The sequence below is a fragment of the Marmota marmota genome, unplaced genomic scaffold, assembly GCF_001458135.2.
Source record: "Marmota marmota marmota unplaced genomic scaffold, marMar, whole genome shotgun sequence".
Taxonomy (NCBI): domain Eukaryota; kingdom Metazoa; phylum Chordata; class Mammalia; order Rodentia; family Sciuridae; genus Marmota; species Marmota marmota.
In genome coordinates, this window is record NW_026000057.1 from 41,880,169 (window position 1) to 41,901,019 (window position 20,851).

The 20,851-nt window shown below is 34.3% G+C and overlaps 1 protein-coding gene across 7 annotated transcripts in view; it reads right to left on the reverse strand.

Annotated features, from left to right (window-relative positions):
• Positions 1 to 20,851, reverse strand: part of Zgrf1 (zinc finger GRF-type containing 1) — an 83,672-nt gene that overhangs the window by 16,331 nt on the left and 46,490 nt on the right. For 6 of the 7 annotated variants that reach the window (XM_048813747.1, XM_048813750.1, XM_048813749.1 and 3 more), the window contains 7 exons: positions 19,989 to 20,173; positions 18,223 to 18,419; positions 17,078 to 17,217; positions 11,372 to 11,515; positions 9,986 to 10,100; positions 7,947 to 8,209; positions 5,952 to 6,111 (listed from right to left, as the gene is read on the reverse strand). In XM_048813747.1, coding sequence (XP_048669704.1) covers positions 5,952 to 6,111; positions 7,947 to 8,209; positions 9,986 to 10,100; positions 11,372 to 11,515; positions 17,078 to 17,217; positions 18,223 to 18,419; positions 19,989 to 20,173 — 1,204 coding nt within the window. The remainder of the gene's footprint in view (positions 1 to 5,951; positions 6,112 to 7,946; positions 8,210 to 9,985; positions 10,101 to 11,371; positions 11,516 to 17,077; positions 17,218 to 18,222; positions 18,420 to 19,988; positions 20,174 to 20,851) is intronic. The other variant, XM_048813745.1, reaches the window with a different exon arrangement.

Genomic DNA, 20,851 nt, shown 5'->3' on the forward strand with positions numbered 1-20,851 from the left:
TTCAGTGGTTAAGTGCCCCTGGGTTCAATCCCTGCTATCAAAAAAAAAAAAAAAAAAAAAGAGATGAGGACAATGAAGCTCAAAGTTAAAATAACTTTACTGAGGCCACATCATTAAAAAGTGAATTCAGCCATGATTCAAACCAGGCTGGCCTGTATATGTCCACAGGCTATGATCTTATCCTATATACATTATCCATGACTAGGGCTTTGTGCGGAAGGTACCTTCATCTACCCGTCCCTCTTACTTATAACTATAGCTGTATGCTAAGAACAGAGTTGGTGCTCAATAAATATATCCTCTAAGACACCTCTACCACCTCAAAGTGAGAATTTAAAGATCTGGAGGATGAAAGCAACTATAGCCCTCCAAAAAGAGTTTTCAAAAATAACACCAAAAAAACAAACAACCCAATCAATAAATGGGCTAAGGAGCTGAACAGACACTTCTCAGAAGATATACAATCGATCAACAAATATATAAAAAAAAAGATTCAACATCTCTAGTAATTACAGAAATGCAAATTTTTAAAAAAATAATATTTTTTAGTTGTAGTTGGACATAATACCTTTATTTTATTTGTTTTTATGTGGTGCTGTGGATCGAACCCAGGGTCTCGCACGCGCTAGGCCACAACCCCAGCCCCAGAAATGCAAATTAAAACTAAGATTTCATCTCACTCCAGTCAGAATGGCAGTTATCAAGAATACAAGCAACAATAAGTATTAGCAAGGATATGGAGGGGGAAAGGCACAATCATACATTGCTGGTGGGACTGCAAATTGGTGCAACCAATCTGGAAAGCATTATGAAGATTCCTTGGAAAACTTGAAATAAAACCACCATTTGACCTAGGTGTCCCACTCCCTGCCGCAGTCCGGCTGCAGCAAAATAACCGGGGGGTGACGAATAACTTGTGTACGTTGATACAGCAGGAGTAGGAGCCATTTATTGCAGGACAGGAGCAGTATTTATACATTCCACACAGCTTATCTAATTAACATAAACTAGATACAGCAGTCAACCAATCAGGAATCTCCACATTTAATGGCTCGCTTTTGTTACTTCTCAAACCACTCCCTCTGGCATTTTGCCAGGCACCATCCAGACTTGTTTACGAACTCTAACATTCCCCTGGCAAAATGCCAGGTGTTGTTTTGACTTGTTTACAGACTCTAACACGTATGTCCATATATCATATATGAGGAGCGCTCATGAATAAATGGATCCGAATTTTTTTTATTCACGTGATTTTAATGGTTTAATTTAGATTGGGTAAACAGCTGTTGAAAATTGTTTTAATATGTGAACAAATAAGGAGGTTAACAGATCTATTTGTTTACTTTCACCTTTCCTTCTCATTATATTTAATAATTCTGTTCAGGATAATGTAAATTGTTCAAAAAATTGTTTTCTTAGTGCCTGTTGGAATGTTACATAATTTTTTTCTTAGCATCATTGCCAGAATTCCTATCTTCATCCCAGTGCCGGTGAAGACAAACATAAAACCAAACTACAGCTTCTTCGATAGTTATCACAACAAACTGTATAAACTGATGCATCAATGAATAATAACTCAACAAGTAATGCTCAATCAAGGAGTCGATTTACTTTGGGAGGAAATGGACATATTGACAGATTCCTCTGCTTTGAACTGCTTGCAGAACTTGCCTGGACTATGTATCACTTGTATGCATTGTGAACTATCTGTTGGTACAGCGAATTGTGGTAGTGCTGGAGTATTTTTGCTGATGGTGTCACCGGTGGTACAATTTTTCAAAGGAGCCCTCAATTGGCTTAGTGTCATGGCATTTTGCATCCTCCTCCCTTCTACTAGTGATGGTCTAAAATTTGGGGGCCAACAGAGGTGAGGCAAAGAACCTCACCCCCCCACTGGTGCAAAGGCCTATCCACAAGTATGGCTGTATGCTGGACCGGTAGTCAGTGACGGGTATGATCCAATTGCAGTGGTACCAACCTAAGACAGGAGGCTGACGCCTAGAGGTCAGTTCATCCGATGACGGGTAAGGACCATATGTTGAATTGGACTGCCTAACAGGCACGGTCCCTAAGCCACATTGCTTGTTGTTTAATTAAACAAAAAGGGGGAGATGCTGAGAGCCACGGCCGAGTCTGTATGGCCCCTGGCATTTTGCCAACAGTATTGATTGACAGGCAAGGCATTACTATCCGCCTCTGCTGCAACTTTTGAGTTCTCGCACTATTTTGGAGTTCTCATGGGGATTTCCGGGGATTCCCCGAGAGTTCCCATTGGTTGGGGAAGTGCAGGAGGAGGGATTTCCGGGAGAGATATTTCCGGCTGGGGGTTCCTGGAGAAGCCTGGTGGCTTTCGGGAGGATTCCCCGGGAGCTGTGTGAAGTGTTTTCCTGCAGTTTAAAAATAAAGTTTGTTCCTGCTTCAGTGGCTCGTGATTTGTGCCCAGCCAGACTGCGGCAACTCCCCAGTGTATATCCAAAAGACTTAAAAACAGCATATTACAGGGATGCAGCCACTTCAATGTTTATAGCAGCACAATAGCTAAACTGTGGAACAACCTAGATGCCCTTCAATAGATGAATGAATAAAGAAACTGTGGTATATATACATAATGGAATATTACTCAGCATTAAAAGAGAATAAAATTATGGCATTAACAGGTAAATGGATGGAGTTGGAGAATATCATGCTAAGTGAAATAATCCAATTCCAAAAAAACAGGGGGCAAATGTTTTCTCTGAGAAGTAGATGCTAATCCATAATGGGGTGGGGGGTCATGGGCTGAATGGAGAAACTTTGGATGGGGCAAAGGAGATGGGGAGAAGGGGCAAGGGGGTAGGAAAGATGGTGGAATGAGACAGACATCATTAACCTAGGTACATGTATGATAGCATGAATGGTATGATTCTACTTCATGTACAACCAGAGAAGTGAAAAATTCTGCTCCATTTGTGTACAATGAATTAAAGAACTTTCTACTGTCATGTATAACTGATTAGAACTAATAAACTACTCATCATCATCTGGGAAACACTCCCAGTGAAGTATTCTTTTAGGCTTATATTTTCTCCATCAAATGTTTACCACTTCTCCTCAGCACCTAATTTGATTTTATTTCTGGTATTTTATTTCTGCCAGCTTGCCTTTATTGAGTCTTTCAAAGTATTTAGCTTAGTTTTATTAGAAATAACCTGTTACATTAACATTTCTCTGGTTTATACATTTCATTAAATCAGGTGATAAAAAATAATAATTATGAAGAAATTTATTTAGTGTCAATACATAAATAGATATCATTTTTTTTAATTTTTCATAGTCCTCATTATAAAGAAGTCAGCTACTTTCAGTCTGAAATACTAGTTTACATTGTTTTTAATATGTTTATGTTAAATCTGTAACAATAAAGGGCACAGTATCCTCAACCTACTGCTACCACAGGGTAAAACATATGTGTATTTACCCATACTTCTTCATTTCTTCTCAAGAAACTTTGTCCTATCCTGTCCATTACAATAACAAAATATATTGTCTGTTCAAATGCACAACAAAAATGTTATCTTACTGTGAAGAGATACATAGGTTCAGCCTATCTGTGGCTGAGGCAACAATTCTAATTACAGACTTACATTTCTCAGGTCCTTTTTAAAGACTCAAACATTAAAGAATCTCTTTTAAGTGTTTCCTTTTAGTATTTAGTACTTACCCTTCATTCTAACTTCTTGATTTTTTTTTTTTTTTTGGTTTTCTAACAGTCTACTCTGATATTTTCATTGTAGGTTTAGCAATGTAATGTTCTTTCCTGTGTTCTTTCCCCAGATAACTTCTCAGTATCTTAGAAGTAACAATGTCATACTCAGCTACTCTTTTTTTTTTTTTTTTTTAATATTTATTTATTTTTTAGTTTTCGTTGGACACAACATCTTTATTTTATCTGTATGTGGTGCTGAGGATCGAACCCAGCGCCTCGCCCATGTCAAGCGAGCGCGCTACCGCTTGAGCCACACCCCCAGCCCCATACTCAGCTACTCTTAAATTTCTCATAAATCTACACAATGGTAGAACTTTTCTGAAGGGCAATTTTGCAAAATTTATTAAAAAATTTAAATATGTTCCCATTTTTTATTCTTGGCTTAGGCTTGTTTCCTAAGGAAAGAATCAGAGTATGATAAAGATTTATATTGAAGGCTCATTGCCACAATATAATTTATAATGGTAAAAATTTGGAAAGAACTTATTGATCAAAATTGTTTAAATGGTACAAGAAAATCACTGAATATAATAGAATTATTAAAAATTATGTTTTCTAAGATGTAATGCCACAGAGAAATAACTTTTAAATAAAAAAAAAGTAAGACACAGAACACTGCATATTGTTAGATCCCACATTTAGAAAGTGTACATGTATAAAAAAAAAATTGTGAAGAAATGTAACAAAATATAAACTACAAAATCTGCATATTTTAACCATAGCATTAATTTATGTGATTATAAAAGTTAAATTTTTAGGACTCAGGATGTAGATCAGTGGAAGAGCGCTTGTCTAGCAGCATGCTTGAGGCTCTGTGTTCAATCCACAGTACCATAAAAACAGAGAGAAAACAAAGTTAATTTTTAAGAAGACTAGACTTGTAAATAATGGATTATTTCTCCTATTAAAACTCATAAAATGACAAAGTTTTTTGGTGAAAAATTAAAAATGTAAAATATTCTGTGTAATTTTCTTTGCATTTTTAAAATCTTATGCAATCACAAAAATTTGATATCTGCAGAATAGAATGCTACTGTATTCTTTGGATCCCTCTCACTGAAATTAAAAACATAATCTACTTAAACTGTTCAGCTTTGTTAATAGTGTATATTTTAAGGCAGATGAATAAGATATTGTTGAATCCCAGACTGTTGGTTCTGAGATTTTAGTCTACTTCTAAGGTAACAGACCCAAGATTCATGGGTCAGAAAGGACTTTTACCCATGGCACAGAAAGCAATGTGGATATCATAGTATTTGAATCCCTTTGTCCCCAAGTTTCATAGGAAGATGAAGAGTATCCCCATGGATAACTGCACCTGCAGTGGATTGAGTTAGAGGACAAGAACACTGAGATGGGAGATCCACTATCTTTAAAAACAAGTAGTAGGCAAGTTCTTAGTCCTGAAGGATGATATTAACTCATCAGTTAAAACTGCTTGCTATAAAGACTACCCTGAGATTGGGCTGGGGATGTGGCTCAAGCGGTAGTGCGCTCGCCTGGCATGCGTGCGGCCCAGGTTCGATCCTCAGCACCACATACAAACAAAGATGTTGTGTCCGCCGATAATTAAAAAAAAAAAAAAAAGACTACCCTGAGAAATGCCCATGGTGGATTACCTCCCCTGCAATACAATGTAGCCCTGCGTGTTCTTAATTGAAACTGAATTTTTATATGAATACCCCATCTTTTTAATTTTTTTTAAGTTGTAGATGGACACAATATCTTATTTATTTATTTTTATGTGGTGCTAAGAATGGAACCCAGTGCCTCACACATGGTAGGCAAGTGCTGTGTCACTGAGCTACACCTCCAGGCCCATGAATATCTCATCTTGATGCCAAAATTATCAGGTTTGGTATTTGATTTTATCCTGCTTATTTTTTTTAGTATTTATTTTTCAGTTTTCGGTGGACACAACATCTTTATTTTATTTTTATGTGGTGCTGAGGATCGAACCCAGCGCCCCGTGCATGCCAGGCGAACGAGTTACCGCTCGAGCCACATCCCCAGCCCAATCCTAATTATTAATTAATAGTTTAGCTTGTTACTTAGCACAGATGCTAGCTTCTGGGTATAAGACAATAGCCTTGAGTACTTGGCATACCCACCAAGGATGTACATAGAAACTCAGGGCCTGTGGTGGATTGCCTCTCTCAACAATAACCTAAAACATCAGCTACTCAAATACACTTGTCATACCTACCCAAGAAGTACTCTGTCAACAGCTACATTAGTGGAAGAAGAAATCAGAAGTTTCCATGGCCTTGTATTTGCAACTGTAAGAGCTTCAGTCTTTTCAAATAGTTGTACAAAGAACAAAATCACCACTGCCAGCAAATAACTCTTCCCTGCTCCAAAAACACCTAATTATTTTAAAGAAAGAGAAAAAATTAAAGTGATATAATAAACACATTACTGAAAGTACAAGAAATATTTAATCTGTCACATTCTCCTTTATTTAATTATTTGAAAAAATTGACTGCCCACTATGGAATGACTAAATAATTAACAAAATACTTCTACCTTTAATGAGACCACAGTCAACCTAATAGGATAAGCAGATAAAGAGATAATACAAAAGAATATGGTAACACTGTTATGGGATCAGGGAAAGAAGAACATCTCCTTTGGTGGAGAGGGGGATGTTACAACAGAGTTCGTAGCTATTAAAAATTTTGTAAAAGAACTTTAAGAATTTCTATAAATAGCAAACAGGCAAGAGATGAGGCAAGGGACAAATCACAAGAGGTTAAACATATGTTTTTTATGACTGAAAAATCTGAATCTTAAAGGTTAGTGGAAGTCATTGAAGGATTTTAAGCAATATAACTGACTTATCAAATTGTCTGTGTGTGTGTGTGTGTGTGTGTGTGTGTGTATGTTTAGCAAGTGCCCTACACTGAGCTACATCTCCAGCCCTCAGATAGTTTTTGAAAAACTATTTGGAGCCAGGCATCATGGTGCATGCCTTTAATCCCAGCTACTCTGGAATTAATGGAGTCTGAGGCAGCAGTATTTATTGCAAGTTAAAGGTCAACCCTGGCAACTTATTCAGACCCTGTCTCAATATAAAAACAAAAAGGGCTTTGTACATAGCTCAGCGGTAGTATTAGAAAAAAATAAATAAATAAACAAATACAGAGAAAGGAAACCTAAAGGTGGATCAATAAGAAAATTGTGTGAGATAATCCCAACGTAATAAATACTAAATTTACTAAGCGTATTCCATTGTGCCAGATACTGTTCTAAGCATTCACTTACGTTGAGTTATTTAATCCCCCACCCCTCTGAGGTAGATGCCGTTATCATTTCCATTTTACAGAGCAGGAAATTAAAGCTAAGAGATAAGTGATGTGTTCAAGATCATATAGCTAATAAATGAAAGAGCCAAAGGCAGAATTCTAGCTCTAGAGACTACCCTCCACCGAGTAGGCCACGTGGAGATCTGATGATGGACTGGAATGTGTGGATTCAAGTAAACTGGAAGGAGAAAATCATTATGAAGGATGGATAGCAAGCAGTCAGATGGGACCCACCTCAGTGATTGTTCTGATGTGGAAAGATAAACAGTAAGAAAGTAGAAGATTAAGTAGAGAACTAACCTATGGAGAAATGAGCTACACAGAAGCCAAAATACAGAGAAAGGTATTAATTCTGAATAGAAGAAAATAGAGCTCCCTTCACCTGGACAGAGCAAAAAAAAGGGTAAGAATGAGTCTAAACTTACGTAAATTGAAGGAGCTCAGGACATTAAAAGAAGTTTCTGTTACAAATTTAATTCCTATTTTAGAGGCAAGATCAATTTCAGAGGGGTGGAGAAGGGGCAAGGATGGGGTTATGAGAACAAGGAAGTTCTGGAATAGCTGCTGTGGAAGATGAAAGAGTAAACAGAGTAGGAATATAAGCTTTGCTGATAAGGATTGAAGTCCAGTCTAACAGAAGAATACACAGATATCTAGACCAATCTGGACTCTTTAACAATGACTAAATAATGCTGACCATTCATCAGATATGCTACCAATTTTTCGTTTCAAGGTAGTCAGATGTGCTCTAATTTAACAGTTTACTCAAGTGGGTTCTGGGTTCAAGTTTAAAAGTATTTACTCACAGTTATTCTGGACTAGGATATTATGAAAAGATTACCTTATATAAGTTTACATAAAAATATATTTACTAGGACTGTTTTCTTGCTTCTTACCATGTATGACTGTGATAGGGAGGGTATGGGTGTGCAGTTCCTTCCCTTCTTCAACACTTTCACGGGATGCCATCATTTGAGCTATCTGAATTAGAGCTGTAGCTTGGTCCTTGTTTAACTTGTGTGTCTGAATTAACTCACTAGCTAACTGCAATGTTTCTCCCAGGCTAAGTAGTTCAAATTTTGTACTGATATTTGCAAAGGCTGGTGGGATAAATTTTCTCTTATTTTCTCTCTTGTTGCTAACTGTAGTTGACGGAGACCTAGTAAAAAGGCAACAAATCACAGACTTATTCACAACTGGCCTTCATTTTATAAACACCACAGAAAACATTTTGTGGGTAAGATGGGGAGGACATATGGATACCAGCCTCAACTTAGAGGAGTGTGCAAGAAGACTAAACTTTGTTCAATATTTCCTATCTGTGGCGTGAGTCTACATATTTTACACATTACTTTATATAATCTTCAACAACATGAGGAAGTTAATTATTTCAAATACAGATAGATATATACAAATATTAAAATGTTTCCCCAAAACTCAGCACTGTTAAGAATCAGATAATTAACAGTGTTTATTTCAGGTAAAACTGAAAATATATAAATGCTTTTATTTCTATTTCTATAAAGGTTCAATTCATTTCAATTGCACAAAAAAATAATGGAACCATAAGGATATTTTTTAATTAACCATAAATCTCTTTTGTTTTGACTAGGATATTACGAAATATAATATTTAAGTAAATTTAATTAAACTTGCAATTTTTAATATAATTTTTTTATTTTGGAATTTTTATTTGCTGGAGTTCCAAAGATAACAGAGTATTCCTAAATATTCCTCACCCACTTCTTCCCCTTATGTTAACTTTTTACAGTGCCAAGATATATTTGTCAATACCAAAAGACCAACATTTGTTCATTACTATTAAACTACAGTCTTCTTTCACATTTTATGTTTCCTAACTTCAATATCTTATTCTACTCTAAGATCCAAGTCAGATTATCATACTACATATAGTAATCCATAAGGATATGTTTTACCTAGAATTTCATTGGCATGAGAAAAGCAAAACACTCCAAATGAGTAATAACAATCCAAATTGGAAAAATGGACTTTTTCTATTATTTGAATGCATTTAGGACACTATAACTTTCCATTTTTTAAAAAGGATCTTGGTGTTTGAAAAATTAACTGGTAATGTTAAGAATAAAATCAGGGCTGAAGTGCTTGCATGGTATGTTTGAGGGCCTGGGTTTGATCCTCAGCACAGCATATAAATAAATAAACACTAAAAAAAATTAAAATTAAAAAACAAAGAATAAAATCAAGTCAAGTTGGTGGGGCATGCCTATAATCTCAAAGGCTGGGGAGGCTGAGGCAGGAAGATCACAAGTTCAAAGCCAATCTTAACAAATAGCAAGGCCCTAAGCAACTCAGTGAGATACCTTCTCAAATAAAAAAAATTAAAAGGGCTGAGGATGTAGCTTAGTGCTTAACCACCCCTGAGTTTAATTCTTGGTACCAAAAAAAAAAAAAAAGAATAAAATCAGTATTGACATATGCACTGTATGCAAGCTGTAAAATAATTCTTATAAATGCCAAATAATATACAGTATCAAACTATAGATGAATTATTAAATCATCACTCCAAAGATCTTTAGAATATTATCCCTTGATACAGAGAAAAAATTCACAGTACTTATTTATTAGCCCAAACCACAATACATAAATAAATAAATAAATGGTAAATTTTGCATATTTCCCTTTCTCTTTTTATTTTTTCAAATTTTGTTTATTTGTGTGGGGGGATGTATTGGAGATAGAACTCAGGGACTTGTGCATGCTAAGAAAGTATTCTATCATTGAACTGTGTCCCCTACCCCCTTTCTCTTCTAATTAATGACAGTAATTTCATATTCTAAAAAATAATTAAACTTTTATTTGTAAAATTTAAATAATGTACTTTTATTGTATTTTTATATTCACTTTCAGTTATCATTTTTTAATATCAACAACCCAAAGATAAATGATGACTTACATTGTTAACAAATATGGCATTAGAGGTAAAGCAGCTGGATTAAAGTAGTCTTGAATATTTTTCAAAGTCGTCAGCTCTGTGCTGGCATTACAAACTAATAATGCATGGACCACTGCTATAAAGAAGATGAGAAAATGAACACTTGATGAAAATAAAATGACACATAAAAAACTGGATTAAATGTCTTTATACCTCAGAGTTCAACTACTAAATTAATCATGACATAAAATAAACCTTTAAGTACATGCAGAAATGTCTGTGAACTTCTATCCATTGAATTACTATGCTATCTACTCATTCTCTTTCTATGAGTATACATAAATTGCATAACTTAAATCAAATTTAGAGTTCTGCATATCAGTAAATGAATGAGAACACCTGTTTTGAGTTAGTGCACTGAGGCACTGCTTGATGGCCAGCAGTTCTCTTTAATCAGCATACCAGTTGAGCTGTACGGAAGTACTTGTGTAATTTTAAAATATTCTCTTGCATGTCTTTCTTAATTATTTTATTAAAATATATGGAAAACAGGAAATTAGCATGCTGATACTGGTAAGTAAATAACTGCAACAAATATGAAAATCTCCATATGAGAAGGATAAACATTTATTAATTTTTTATTAGATTTATGCTGGTTGGACTAGGTTTGTTCAGTTAAAAAAGGAAAAATCAAAATCTAAAAGCAACTATGAAATAATATGAATATGTCATTAAATGCTTTGTCTGGATCAGTTATGAACCAAATTCAACTATTAGAAATCATTAAGAGATCAAAATGTACAGATAAGTTTACAGATTCATAGAACTAAATATGAATTCAACTTACTAAAAGTTTCTTTATTACAAGAAAAATTTGGTGGGTAGCCTGCCTTATTAATAATTTTTCAAAACAGATAAGATATTCTCAAAGCAAAAATCATACTCTTCTGGCTCAATTCAACCTAAAATCTTCAGGACCTTCCCAAGGTGAAAATAAATTATTCACTAAATATATTTTCAAATAAACCATAAGGATTAGAACTTGATGCAAGAAGTTCTTTGAAAAAATTCTCATTTGTACGCCTATTGTTTGTACTTTTAAAAAGTCAAATATAAACTTGTAAAATTCAACTTTAACCTAATGCTTAAATGAAGATTCAAGATTTCATTATATTGCTTGCCCTATGGGACTTGAACCCCAGAAATAATGATGTATTAAATTTTCATACACATTTTCAGGAACTCATTGCATATAATAGGAGAAACCACTATAGCTTTAAACACCATTGGTTTGTTGGCTTTAAACAAACAATCCCACACACAGTTAGTTAGCATTAGTGCTCAAAGTTCATCATATGTCTATCAACCTTTTAAAATACAAATTAAGATACACATGGTAATACTTACTGTTAGTAGGCCAATTAGAAGGGAAATAACCTTTCAAGGGCAGTAGCTCCACCTCATTGAGAGATGATGGTCCAAAGAAAGCACTGCATGCAATAAAAGTATCCAGTTCAAAGTCTAGGGTTTTTGAAATCACCCAAAGATCATCTAAAAAAACAAACATTTTACCCCCAGCTTTATTGAGGTCTGAGTGACACAAAATTGTACATAATTAATTAGGTTGTATGACATGTATTCTTGAGGTAAGTAGGCTGCTGGGGAAAGAACCCTGGGCCTCACAAACGCCCAGCACATGCTCTGTCACCAAGCTATGATCCCAGGCACAACGTGATATTTCCACATAAGTATACCTTGTGAAATGGTTTCAACAATCTAACTAATCAACATGTCCATCACCTGACAGAGTTATTTTTGTGTGTGTATGTATAGTGAGAACTCTTAAAATCTATTCCCTTTGCAAACTTCAAATACATGATATGCTATTATTAACTATAGTTATGCTGTATATAGGATCTCTAGAACTTGCTTATAAGTAAGTTAGCACTCTTTGACTACTATCTCCCCATTTTCTATATCTCTCAGCTCTTAGAAACCACCATCAGGTGTTTCTCTAAATTCAATTTTTTTTTTTTTTTGGTGGGGGTGTGTTTTGTTTTTGTTTTTATACAAGGGATTGAACCCAGGGTGCTTAACCACCAAGCCACATCCCCAGCCCTTTTTAATATTTCATTAGATACAGGGTCTACCTGAGTTGCTTAAGGCCTTGCTAAGTTGCTGAGGCTGGGTTTGAACTTGTGATCCTCCTGCTTCAGCCTCCTGAGTTGCTGGGATTACAGACATGTGCCACTACACCCAGCTAAATTCAATTGTTTAAGATTCATATATAACATTGCCAAATTTGTGTCTGCTTATTTCACTTAGCATAAAGCCCTCCAAGTTCATACATGCTATCACAAATATTAGAATTTCCTTCTTTTTCGAGACTGATGTATATTCCATGGTATAGACATATATATTTGTTTTCTTACTGAGTTGTTCTAGTTCCTTATATATTTTGGATGTTAATTCCTCATCAGATATATGGTTTGCAAATATTCTCTCCCATACTATAGGGTGTCTCTTCATTCTTTTGATTGTTTCCTTTGCTATATAGAAGATTCTAGTTAGACATAATACATTTGTCTATTTTTTTTTTAGATGTCCATGCTTTTGAGTTCTTACTCAAAAAATCTTTGCCCATTGGACAAATACCTTAGATTGATTGTTCTTTGTTTCATAGATGGTGCTTGTTGCAGTGTCCTCACATGGTAGAAGGAGCAGAAGGCCATGTACTCAGATGGCAGAAGGGACCAAAGGGGCTAGGATATTTCTTTTTTATTTTTTTAGTTTTAAGTGGACACAATATCTTTATTTTACAATTATGTGATGCTGAGGATGGAACTCAATGTCCCTGCATGCTAGGCAAGCACTCTTGCCACCATTGAGCCACAATCCCAGCCCCTGGGATATTTCTTTCATGGGACTTAAGTTTCAATATATTAATTTGTGAGGGGGACACATTCAGATCATAGAAACTACTTTAGGGGAGTAAAATTTCTAATCAAGAGCCTGAACTAACTACAAAATGGGATCCTAATTAGAATAAATTATACTCTATGCATGTATAATATGTCAAAAATATATTTATCATGTATATCTAAAAAGAACAAATTTTTAAAATGGGGGAAAAAAATGAGTCTGAACTAGAATGATTGCTGGCTCCCTTCCTGCAGGGAATAGAGAGAGAAGCAGAGAAACCCTATGGAGCTGGAATGTTGTTTTGAACTGGAGTGCCTAGAGTGTATCACTGATGATTCTGTCCTCTTCCACTTACTACTCCTCCTTTTTTTGTGTGTGTGTATTTGGTACTGGGATGAAACCCTGAGCTTTGTGCACGCTAGGCAAGTGCTCTACCACTGAGTTACAACTCCAGCCTAAGATTCTGTTCTTACTTTCCACTGGCCCTCTCCCCAGGCCCCAATGCCCTGGAACAAATAGTACCTTGCTATCCATAAGTTAATTCACATTTCTGGTCTAGAAATCCTCTGTGCTACAGTTTGGATACTGAATGTTCCCCAAAGGTCTATGTGTTAAAGGCTTAGTTGCCAGGGTGGTACTACTGGGAAGTAGTGGAACCTTTGAGAAGTAGGACCTAGTGGAAAATCGTTAGGTCATTGGGGGCATGCCCCTAAAGCAGATTTTGACAACAGGATTCGTCTATCCTTTTTTTTTTTTCTGGCTCAGGAGGTCAATAGTTTATTTTTCTGTGTGCTCCTGCCTTGATATGCTGTCTTGTTAGAGGCCCAAAACAATGAAGCCACTTGATCACAGACTGGAACTGCCAAAACAATGAGACAAAATAAATCATTTCTCTTTATAAGTCAGTTTTCTCAGGTATTTCATTACAGTGATAGAAAGTTGACTAATATACTCTGGAAAAATCAGGGCAACAACAAAAGCACTGTGCTGTAACGAGCAGACAAAAACTGGTGGTAACTAACTGATCACAGGGCAGTCTCCATCCCACCTCAATTTCTCCAAACTCTGAGGGCTAAAGAATTTTGTAATACAAAAATATTATTCTATTTAATGTTGCTTTTCCCTTGAACCAAACCGTTTACACTTGACCTTATGGGTTATTTCATGGGTGACTGTGGTTTTCTGGTGGCTAGGTCTCTCCACACTATAGTTCAACTGCACCCCTGATTTCTGGAACTCGCTGAAGCTGACAAGTTTGGGGTTGGTCTTCCCTCATATGAATTTCCAGAAAGAAAAGCAGTATGAAAAAATAAAATAGCATGAAATAGCTCATAATGTTTACATTAATTACACATTGAAATGATATTGCTTTGAATATATTTAGGTTAAAGTTTATTATTAAAAATTTTAAAAAGAAAGCCTTATTGAGGATTCTCCCAGAAGGAAGGAAAAACTAAAACACAGAATATATAAAAGTTAAGCAAGCTAGAGGATAAATTCAGAGGTGCTAACATCTGAATAATAAAAGACATACAAAGAAGGAAGATTATTTGAAGAAATAATAAAGATCAATTTTCCAGAATTACAAAAAAGATAAAAAACCTCAGAGTTAAAAGTCTTATAGTGTGGCCAAGAGAAGAAAAAAAAAATGAAAAATCCACATTTAGACACAATTATCAGGAAATAAAGGTAAAATCATAGATAAAATTTTAAAGTTTCCATCCCAAAAGAACAAATAACAGAAAGAAAGAATCAAAGTACCCTCAGAGTTTTCAACAGTAACAATGGATTCAAGAAGACAACCAAGTACATAATTACTAGGTTAAAACATATGAAATTGTAGTTTTTGTAGGTCACAAGTATTTATGGGAAAAAAACTCAGAGCCTAGAATTTTATTTCATTATTTTATTTCTTGCAGTGCTGGGGTTAAAACTCAGGAATTTGCCAGTGCTAGGCAAGTACTCTGCCTCTGAGCTATATCCCCAGTCAAAAGTGAGAACTTTATAAAAAGTAGTCGGAGAAAGATAGATAGTAAATAGATCCACACTAACTCCAAAGTTACATTAGCACTACTCAAAGTAGCCTGACCTGAATGGTTCGTAATTGTATGCCATAAGTAACTTGTGCTAGAATGTAATTCAACAAATCAACTGTTTTAGTCAGCTTTTTCACTGCTGTGACTAAAGAATCTGATCAGCACAATTGCAGAGGAGGAAAAGTTTATTTGAGGGTTCAAGGTTTCAGAGGTCTTAGTCCATAGAAAGCCCGTTCCATTCCCTGGAGCTCAAGTTGAGGCTGAACATCATGAAGGGAGAATATGGCAGAGGAAAGTGGCTCATATGGTGATCAGAAAGCAGAGAGAAACTCGCCAGATACAAATACATATCCAAAGCCACGCCCCAATTCCCTCCTCCTCCAGCCACACCCTACCACTTCAGTTACCAGTCAATCCCTATCAAAGGATTAAATCACTGATTGGGTTAAGACTCTTACAAGCCAATCATTTTTCCTCTGAACCTTCTTGCATTGTCTCACATGTGAGCTTTTGAGGAACACCTCTCATCTAAACCATAGCATCAACATAATGTTTCTTCACTGAGAAAGTCTTGCAATAAATAAGACAAAATAACTAAACAAGTTTGCCTAATGACATAAGTGATTTAAATACTGAAGTAGCTGTTTCCCTCTGTTGAAAACTAGTAAGTTTGTGGACTGGAACCAGCTGCAGATGATACTCCAAATATTACTAGTCTAAATAATGTCACCCTAAGGAAAAAGGAAGATAGAAAGTGGAGAGCATCTAGAGAAGAACAAAGAATTGTGAATGTTTTCTAAGAAGTTGTTTTACTGAAGGAAAGATTAACTATCACTTTTTAAGATGGCAAAAAAGGATTTAAAAGAGCAAAGAAAGAGTGGGATAAACGAATAATTTAAGATTGTAGGAACATATACAAATGTATCAGTGATTATAATTTAAATCTAACTATTTGGGCTTGTTCTGTTTACAGGTCAAATTTTTTATAATTGACCCATACAGTGTTTACAAGGAACGTACCTATGAGAACACACAAAAGTGTTCAAAAAAGATTTATCAAGTACATATTAGCAAAAACATACCTGGCATGTCTATATTAATAAATTCATTTTAAGAAAAAGGTATTAAAGTTGTAGAGGGTCTTTATATGATAATAAAATTTCAATTTATCAAGAAGACAAGAGTAACTTAAAACATATGTGCACCTAATAAAATAAGCCTAATATATGAAATGCAAAAAGTAAGAAAATAGCAAGAAGAACGTGAACCATTGAAGATTTCAACTATCACCCTGAATTGCTGATAGATGACTAACCAAAAATTGGCAAGACTAGAGAAGATCTGGAGAAAGCAATTACTAAACTTGATTTGTTTAAGAGCTCAGCATCTAATAAAAAGAGAAGGCATATATATTTCTCATTTTCTATACCATTAAAAAAACATAGATGAACTTTAAAGAATAGTATTACGAAAACCATAATCTGCTAACTAGCAAGTTTGTAGACTGAAATCTGCCTGCAGATGATACTCTGTAGGTTAAGTTAAAAGTTAATATAGAAATTTCCTTAAAAACATGCTTACTAACTTGTATGCTAAAGATGAAACTATAATATAAAATTTAAATAAAATTAATTTAAATGAAAAAAAGTACTTCACAAAAGTAGAGTGGTACTTTGAGGGAAATTTACAATCCTACTTTTACATTAGAAAACAGAAAAATCCTCAAAATTAGCAAGCTACATATCTGACTTAGGATGTATGAAAAAGAAGATTACACTAAAACCTAACAAAATAAGAGAGATCTTAAAAATAAGAGTGGAAGACAAAAAGAAACCAAAACCAAACCAAAATAAAACAAAGATACTTGCTGATCTTTTGATCCACAAAGGCAAAAGGTTGTTCTTTGAAAAAAACTAACCAAATAGGCAAGCCTTAGGCATGTATAATTATATCACAATGAATCCTGTTATTATGTATAATCATTAAGTACCAATAAAAAGTTTTTAACAAAAATTTTAAAGTAAATAAATAAGCACTTGAAATATAGCTTAGTAGTAGAGGGCTTCTGGGTTCAATCCCCAGGAGGGGGGGAGGGAATTTACAGAGATATTCAGCTGTTTGTAAATGCATCATCACCATGATCAGACCAACTTACCTTTGCTATAAACCGAAGAACTTTCTTTCCGACTCAATTTAAGATAAAGTTTGCTTTTCTTTTCACTATAAAATTCAGGATTTACAGCAGTAAACTTTTTTAGTTTTCCGTACTGTTTTCTCTGAAAGTCAAATCCTTTCCTGAAAAAAAGAATAAAAATAAAAATACATTTGAATATTAAAAAATTTTTAAATCTTTTTTTAAAACACAACATAAAAAGGAAAGGATCAGAGTTCTGTGCATTTACATACTTTCATACATGCATATGAAAAATAAATATATTCCATCAAAGGAAGAAAACAGCAATATCACAGAATTGTCATCAATTGATTGGACTGATTGCAGTGCTGGGGATCAAACCCAGAACCTTGTACAAGCATTCTAGGCAAGCACTCTGCCACCGAACTACATCCCTAGTCCCTATCATCAGTTTTAAAAAGATGAAGATAGGAAAAAGTATCTAAAAAATAGAGAATATCAATTTCTATCACAGTAAAATAAAATTAATACTTGTCTCCACTATCTCCATATCTTATAGGTTACTGTGATCTTATAGGTTACTGTGATGATTAAATGGAATAAGACAAAATACTTAGAAGAAAACCTAGCATCTAAAAATTCCCAATAAATTATTATTAAGTTACCATGCATATGACATTTATACTTTTTTAGTAATCCTACTTCTATACCAGACATGCTTCTAAAATGTACCATTCTATCATCCTACAGGCTATACAGTTCAAGATTGTGAAAAATTATTATCTGGCACTTCCAAAAAATTATTCCTATGATTTGTTCAACAGAGTCCCCTGAGATTGTGAAGAACAGCCCCAACTATGCATAAAAATGGTTAGAAAAATAGCCTCCTTCCAGTTATTCTGATATTTCTGAAACTGCTTGATATTTAGAGAGGGTTAAAATAACCTTACAGACTCCTTTCATTTTAAACTTATAAAAACTAAAGTATTCTCTCTGTTAGATACTTTTCCATCTCAATCTCTTTTAAAGCTGTTGATAATCCTGTGAGGGTTGCTATCTTCTGATTTATATTATTTATTAATACATATTTATATATTACATATTTATTAATGTATATTATTTTCTGATAGTAATTACAGGCAATTATTTGGTACCATGAAACATACCTCACCAAAAGATGGCATTCCTCATAGAGTGGTATCTTTTGACTTCTTAAATACAAGGCAATACTCTTAATATCATTTAAAACCATGCTGGGTTGAGACTCTTCCTGTGTTAACCATCCAGGAGTTACTTCCTCAAGCCACTTGAAAAATTTACATTGATCCACTTTGGGTCTGTCACATGTATAAAAGAGACGACCCTAAGGAGGAAAAAAATATATTAAAATTTAGGGCTAGGGGTGTAACTTAGTGGAGGAGTACTTGCCTAGCATGCATGAGGTCCTGGGTTCAAAGCACAATACTTAAAAAAAAAGAAAGAAAGGAGAAAAAAAAAAAGATATTAAAATTTAGTAAGAAAGATATTTTTATTTTTATTTTTTTTAATTATGCTTGTCAACACTTATGAAGACTGCTTGGCCTTATTAATATACTCTAAAAAGTCACAATACAACTTAATTTTTTAAATACTTTAAACAATATGATAAAACTTAAAACCATGTACTTTTCCATGTTTTCTCTTTATCAAAAAGAGAAAAAGATTATATTATTCTGAGAATGAAAACTTATTTGAAATTAACAATAAATTAAAATTTATTATTTCTTTGATAAAGTGTTCATTATAGACAATTTGAAATCGATCCAGAAAGAATAACAAGCAATATCTCTGCATTTCTTTTCCAGCTTTTTCCTCACTTACACAAAGACACATAAATGTATATAGTGGTCTTTTTTAAAAAAAACCTAGATGACACATTTTCTATTCTGTAATCTAATCATTACACCCAACAATATAGTATAAGCATGTATCCATGTCATGAAATAATCTTGAAAAGAAAACAAAGATTTTAGTAGCTATATGATATTTCATTCTTTATGGCTATGATATTAGTTATGAATTCTTGCTTTTGGTAACTAAATTTAAAATCAACTTTACATAATTAATGAAATAGGATATGCAAACAGGTTAAGAAAAAATAATAGGTTAAGAAAGCACAGTCTTGCAAATGAGTACAAGCTATCAACCAATACACATTTTACTAACCTGACTTTTTCCATGGTATTTTATCAGCAATATACATTAGGTCAATCTGATTTTCTATTCTTCTGGTGTTGTTAGGATTACAAAGTAGACTGATTACAGCTTTCAATTCTTTCTTTTTTAAATTTTTATTTATTTATTTATTTTTATTTTAAGGGCAGAAATACTGTGAATTGAACCCAGGGGTATTTTACCACTGAACCACACCCCAGCCCTATTTATTTGCTTTTTGGTTGTTTGTTTGTTTGTTTTAAGGCAAAGTTTTGCTAAGTTGCAGAAGCTGGCCTTGAGCTTTTGATCCTCCAGCCCAGTGTCCCAAGGATGGCATGTGCCAATGTGCCCAGACAACCTCCATTTCTTTCAGGCCCATTCCTGCATTCTTCTAAACCCTCATGTGGAACATATTCTCCTTCTCAGTGGTATCACTGTATCTTAGGCATATCCTTCCAGTTTACCAATTACAGTAATATAAAAAATTTTCTTTCATGTTATCTCTGTGTTCATTACTATGAGGTGAGTTCCAAAGTAATTTGAAAGTTAATCTTAACTCATATTTTTGTGTCCCAGAATACAGCTCATTCTTTTCATAAAAACTGAGTTTACTCTATTATTAGTTCCTAATGCTCAAACAGAAGGCTCCTAAATCAAGTCTCATTCTTCAAGCTTGCCATAAAGCAATAGTTACCCAATTATGCATAAGACAAGTATTAGGTGTGTGGAGGAACAATACCTTATTTGGACCTTCCTTTTTAACCATGACAAGTTTTGCAGGTTGATCATGATGACAGGATGGCAAATTATTTTCTACAGTTTTCATTTTCTCTCCTTTGAATGATGTGTAAAACGATATGTCAACTTTTGAAAGAGCTTTGTGTAATCTTTGTGCCAACTCAAACAGCAATATATTTAGATGTTCTAGAAAAAAGTAGATATAGTTGAAATTTAAATACAAAATAATTATGTGTTGTTGGAGGGGAAGGGAGGGGGCATGAAGTTAAAAATGACGCGATCATTATTATCCAAAGTACATGTATGAAGACACAAATTGGTGTGAATATATTTTGTATATAACCAGAGATAAGAAAAATTGTGCTCTATATGTGTAATAAGAATTGTAATGCATTCCTCTGTCATATATAAATAAAAATAAATAAATAAAATATTAAAAAATAAAAATCCTTCTTTATAAAAAAAAATTTTGTGTTTCTATCACATGTGCTCTATATTAGCCAAAATTGATAATAGCCTTTAAATAGAATCAAAATAAAACATAATACAAATATCCTTTGTTGTTATGGTGGTGGTGGTGGTAGAGGTACTAGGGACTGAAGCAAAGAGGATTCTTCCTCTGAGTTTCATTCAGGAATGTAACTATGAGACAGGGTCTTGCTAAGTGGCTCAGGCTGACTTCAAACTTGCGATCCTCCTACCTCAGTGAAGTGGCTGGGTTTACAGACATGAGCCAATCCAGTTTTTTAAGGTGGATTTGCCCTTGTATCCTGAAGCACTCAGACCTAATCATACATCATACTTAAATTTTTCCATTTAATTAAACAAGTCATGGAACACTTCTTCTTTTTTTTTTTTTTTTTT